The sequence below is a fragment of the Rhincodon typus genome, chromosome 19, assembly GCF_021869965.1.
Source record: "Rhincodon typus isolate 14 chromosome 19, sRhiTyp1.1, whole genome shotgun sequence".
Taxonomy (NCBI): Eukaryota; Metazoa; Chordata; class Chondrichthyes; order Orectolobiformes; family Rhincodontidae; genus Rhincodon; species Rhincodon typus.
The window spans coordinates 5,298,805-5,304,874 of record NC_063350.1 but is presented as its reverse complement, the minus strand read 5'-3'; the positions used below and the strand labels follow the sequence as shown (position 1 = coordinate 5,304,874).

The window sequence follows — 6,070 nt, the reverse complement described above, 5'->3', positions numbered from 1 at the left end:
AGAAATACGGACCTTAAGGGTAAGGTGAAATAGAGTAGGAAACTCATATGGAGCCTGGATACCAGCATGGACCATTAAGGCTGACTAGTCTTTTTCTATCCTAGTCATTTATATAATTATAGTTGCAACATCAATGAGAGTAATGGGCAGCACAGTGGTTAACACGACTGCCTCACAGTGCCAGCGACCTGGCTTTCATTCTATCCTTGGGTGATTGTGTGGAGTTTGCATGTTCTCCCTGCATCCTCAGGGGTTTCCTCCCACAGTCCAAAGATGTGCCAGTTAGGTGGATTGGCCATGCTAAAAATTGCCCATAGTGTCCAGGGATGTGCAGGCTAGGTGATTAGGCATGGTAAAAGCCCCATATGAGTTATGGGAATGAGATGGTAGGTGTGGGTCTGGGTGCAATGCACTTAGGAGTGCCAGTGTTGACTCAATGGGCCGAATGGCTTCTTTCTCTACTGTAGGGATTCTATGATTCTATGACTTTGCTGAGAGTTCATCAAGCCTTGATTGTGAACTTGTATGACAGTACTTTCAGAATGAAGCACCACTGATGCTGCCATTAAACAAGTGCTGCCTCATTCCAGTCTCTTCAGGATCACCTTCTTCTGAGGGTAAGAATATTTCTCATTTTCATCCTGCACCTCGATGTTTGGCACTGCAGCCATGCAACACTTCACCTCCTAGTTAATGCTTCATCCTCATGTAGACTTGAACAGCTCTAAGCAGAAAACAGATAAACAAGTTTTGTATCTCACAAACACTATGAAATTTAATGAAAAGAACACTTTTTTATTACAGTTTAAGAGCTTATCATTCTTCCAGAAAATTCAAGTAGCAGTTTGCCCAAAAGGCACTGAGTCCTCTTATATCTGCTAATTGGTGCGAAAAATGTTTCTGTTACATTGAGATTGAAGGAAGCAATGGACTTGGCTACCCATGCTGTTGGTCAGAAAATTCAGAATCACATAGAACAGGAGGCCATTCAGCCCTTATACTTTCTGAAAGGGCTAACACTGCTGCCAACTGTTAAAAGGGGTGGCATGGTGGCATGGTGGCTCAGTGGTTAGCACTGCTGCCTCACAGCACCAGGGACCTGGGTTCAATTCCACCCTCAGGCAACTGTCTGTGTGGAGTTTGCACATTCTCCCCGTGTCTGTGTGGGTTTCCTCCCGGTGCTCCAGTTTCCTCCCACAGTCCAAAGATGTGCAGGCTAGGTGGATTGGCCATGCTAAATTGCCCATAGTGTCCAGGAATGGGTCTGGGTGGGATGTTCTGTGGACTTGTTGGGCCAAAGGGCCTGTTTCCACACTGTAGGAATTCTATTCCATGAACATATTAGTAGCACTCCTCAGTTGTTTCCCAGAACCCTGCAAATCCTTTCCTTTTTCAAGTGTATGTTCAATTTCTTTTTGAAAGTTAATATTGAATCTGATTCCCACTCCTTTATATTATTTACTTCTGTAACCGCTGCATGTGACACTTTGGAAGATTCCCAAAAATCACTGGGGTAAAATTTCCTTTAGGGTTCCTCAAACCAGCTATCATAATACCAGCAGAAACCCCAGTGAAACTGCAAAAATGGTTATCGATCCTGCTTCTCTGAGGTTACGACTGAAGTTGTGATGGTGCTTCACAAGCAGATATGTGTAAGTTCCTGCTGACTGACTTGTTTTTCCATGTGATTTTACAGTTTACGAAAGCTATATGAGCTCATCATTGACAACCTTAACAAGTGGTAATGGTGGAGCAGGATAGCATTTTTCTGTATTCACTAATGTCCTTCTATTTTTAAGGGTTAAGAAACCAAGATTCATACAAAACATTGTTTGAATAGACCATTTGGTGCATTTCACCTTTTGCTAAAAATAATGGATATGATCTTGCTGTTTTGTAAGTTCCATGAGATCCAAATGTGCCTTTTATATAAGATGAAATAAGTTGTACTTTAGGGCAAAAGAATAATGTTACAAAATATACAGTATTCAACATAGTCAACAGTAGTCGTGTGGGACTTGTCAATGCCTCAGTTACAAAAACAGATTAAGTTATGTAGGCATGAATTATTCCACTCTACACCTTACCAGTGCAAGTTTACTCAGGGCACTGAGTTCCTGCGGTTCTCCCTCTGGGCCAGCTGTCTATGGTCAGGGTGAGAGCGATTTAGGCCATCCCCAGACTCCTCATTATCACTCTCCGAGGCTGACAGATCTTGGTCACTATCATATTCCTTCTTTAGCTCCTGAATCCCAACGTGAAGCTCCATCAACTGTTTCACCAAAGTCTGATTCTGGAAATGCATTTCCATCTGTGAATCACAAAGGAAGGGCTAAGACTTTCATTTACCAAGAAACCAAGTCATAGGGTCAAAACTCTACACTTCTGGATTTAAAAACATAAGAAATAGGAGTTAGAGTCCCAATAAGGCCCCTTGAACCTTCTTTGACATTCAACTAGATCATGACAGCTCTACTTTGCTGCACTATACCCATACCCATCATTTCCTTAGATTTCACAAAATTTATCTATCCCAGTCTTGAATATATTTAACAACAGACCATCCAAAACACGCTGGGATTGAGGATTTTAAAGATTCACAATTCTTTGATTAAAAATTCTTCTTCACCCCAGTCTGAAATGTCTGTTCCCTCATCATAAGATTATGAACACAGTTGATAAGAGTAGGCAACATGGTGAGATAAATTAGGAAGGTACAAATAAATGACACAAACAGATGGGGTTTCATAACTTGTTGATTATACAAGGAAGGAAGGAAGACAGATGAAGACTGCCACAATTTTGAGATGCAAGGAGAGCATGAGTTAGTATTAGAGACTGTGTGATGAGCCTTCATTTCAAAAATTTTCTGAAGGGTCACAACCCGAAATGTCAGCTTTCCTGTTCCTACTTTGGCCGTTTGTGTCCGTTCTGGCTGTCTGCCAAAACAACTTATCCTAGTGCCATTCCCCTGCCTTTTCCCCATAACTGTGCAATTTTTTTCTCTTCAGGTAATTGACTAAAATCCTTTTGAATACTTTGGTTGAATTTGCCTCCACCCCACTCTCAGGCAGTGCATTTCAAATCCTAACTACCTGCTGCACTAAAACAAAATTCTTCATGTTGCCTTTCGTTCTTTCATGAATTACTTTAAATCAGTGCCCTCTGGTTCTTGACCCTAAATGGAAACACCTGCTTCCTATTTGCTTTGTTTAAACCCATTGTGATTTGTTTATCTCGAACAATTCTTCTCTAAACCTTTTCTTCTTTAAGGAGAACAATCCCAACTTCTCCAATCTGTCCTTTCAATTGAAATCCTCATCCCAGGAAGCACTTTTGTGAATATTTTCTGTTCCTTCTCTAATGTCTTCACATCCTTCTGTTGTGATGCCCGGAATTGGAGACAATGCTCCAGTTGAGACTGACTAGTGTTGTATAAAGGTCCACCATAAGCTATTTGTATAGATTGTCTATAGCCCTATTTTAAAAGTTCAGATTCTGTAAGCCTTAATCACAGAAAATCACTGTGACTAGAGGACAGCAAGAATCAGTTGCATATTCCTGGTAGATTCAGTAAGGCAGCTTGGATAACTCACAAATTCTATTCCGAAGAGATCAAAATGGAAGATTCCATCCAAATGCAATTCACTGGAATTTGCACACGTGGAGCAAAGAGTGAAAATTATATTTCACAGTTTTAAAGTGTGATAACAGGCTAACACCAGCATCTGGAGTTTGGGATTCAGCCAAGCAATTCTTACATATTAATTTTCTAAAACCTAAACTTGCATTTGTTTGCTTAATTTTTTAAGTTACGATTCATATTAGGGATATGAGTGTTGCTGGTAATGATCAGTATTTATTGGCCCTGAGATGATAGTAGTGAACCACCTTTTTGAGCTATTGAGTAATGTTCTTTTAGATGAGATATTAAACTAAAGCTGCATCTGCCCTCTCAGTTTCATGTAAAAGATCCTATGGTTCTATGTCAAAGAACGGCAGAGAAATTCTCATTGATGTCCTGGCCAATATATAGCCCTTAACAAATATCTCTAAAAACAGACATCTGGTCATTATCATGTCCACTGTGCACAAATTAACTGTGTCTTTCCTACATTAATATAGTGATTGTACTTCAAAAGAAACTTAACTGGCTGTCAAATGATTTAGGGTGATCTGAGATCATGAAAAGTGCTATTTAAGTGCAAGTATTTCCTTTCAGTGAGTTTGTTTTCCCCTTTATGCATTAATGAGGAAATCACTGGCTAGGCAGCATTTATTGCCCAAAGGGCAGTTAGGAGTCAACCACATTGCAGTGGGTTTGGAGTCACATGTAGGCCAGACCAGGTAAGGATGGCAATTTCCTTCCCTAAAGGGCATTAGTGAGCCAGGTGGGTTTTCTCCCCCAACAAATTGGCAATGGATTCATGGTCATCATTAATTCCAGACTTTTATTGAATTCAAATTCCACCATCCGCTGTGGCAGGATTCAAACCTGGATTATCTGGGTCTCTGGATTAATAGTCCAGTGATAATACCACTAGGCCATCGTCCCCGCCCGAAACGTCAGCCTTTCTGCTCCTCTGATGCTGCTTGGCCTGCTGTGTTCATCCAGCCCTGCACCTTGTTGTCCCCCCCTGTTTGTCAGGTTACTGCATAGGACAGTTATTCTTGATGTGGGACTGATCCAACAACAGGCCAAACTGGGTATGAGTGGCAAGGTTTCTTACTTAGAAGAATGTCAGTGAATGACGATCTGGATAGTGTACAACTCCTCTCTCAGCAATAGTATTTTAACAGCGTAAGAGTACAGCTTTTAAACAGAGGTATTTTCCTAATAAACCTGTTCAGCTATGTTATTACACAGCTCTGAAGCAAGTGGAACTTGAACCCAGGCCGAAGAGGTAGGGACGCTACCACTGTACCACAAAAACATCCCTGCTTCAACACAGACTGAGTGTTCTCAAATTAATTGCGGGTAGATTCAAAAGATGTCCAATGAATATTTTCTATCACTAGTTTAGAATACAGCGACAAAACTCTGAGAAGGTGCCTCATTATACCAGACTCAGTCAGTCCTGACTTACACTGGCACAGTTGTGTACTAAATTAAACCAAATTGGGATGTGGGAAATTGGTTGCTTTGATAAAGATCAGATTGATCTGCCTCTGCTTGGCATAAACCAGTTGATGGACTTCCTTGTTTTCACTGCTGAACAGGCCAGTTTACTCAGTGAGTCACACTCCCTGCCCATGAATTAAAACTGGAACAGTCCCATCATGGACAGGCAGGGATTGAAGGTTCCTTTCTCCAAAGTACATTAGTGAAGCAATCTAGATCTTAACGAAACAGCAGCTTTCAAAATCATCCCGCAATTTGCTCAATTGGTTGAGGAATATGACATGCCATAGTGGGAACTCAATTTTTAGATTATGAATCTAGAACCAGAAATATTGGACTGCCATTGCCTTATCGTAATTGCTGCACCCGAAATACAAAACCACAGGGAGACAGATATGCATTCTGTATTTGCATAATCATCAAACAGAACTGTGAAAATTGTGTTTGGATAAGATGATGTATAGCAAAATAGACAGACAGGCTCACTGATTCTGTACTGGGTACTCTCACAGACATATATTCGCTTTGAAATCCCTTATAGCTTTTATTCCATTACTCACAATAATGACAATATTTAAACTGAAATCATTAAGAGGAGGCTGTAATCAAATTAATTTACTGGAACATTACAGTTTAACTATCCGTCTTCCATTTCTACTGTGATGTGGATTCCTATAGTCCTAATTAATCCTGCCTCACCTCGCTCACTGACCCATACTATCTCCCACATTTCCCCCACTCAGGGACCCAGACTATCCCTCCTCTCTCCCTCTCATGGACACAGACTATCTCCTCTTTCTCCCCACTCACTGACCCAGACTATCCTGTTCTCTCCACTCACTGTCCCAGACGATCCCCTTCTCTCTCCCCACTCGCTGTCCCAGACTACCACCCTCTCTCCCCACTCGCTGTCCCAGACTACCACCCTCTCTCCCTAAACTCAGAACC

At 41.3% G+C, this 6,070-nt stretch overlaps 1 protein-coding gene across 1 annotated transcript in view; it reads right to left on the bottom strand.

Moving 5' to 3' along the window:
* Positions 1 to 242: 242 nt before the first annotated feature.
* The window catches only part of LOC109937927, a 7,336-nt gene continuing 1,508 nt past the window's right edge, over positions 243 to 6,070 (bottom strand). Inside the window, exons 2-3 of the mRNA XM_020536428.2 lie at positions 2,088 to 2,311; positions 243 to 724 (exon numbers count right to left, since the gene is read on the bottom strand). Coding sequence (XP_020392017.2) covers positions 2,102 to 2,311 — 210 coding nt within the window. The 3' untranslated portion in view covers positions 243 to 724; positions 2,088 to 2,101. The remainder of the gene's footprint in view (positions 725 to 2,087; positions 2,312 to 6,070) is intronic.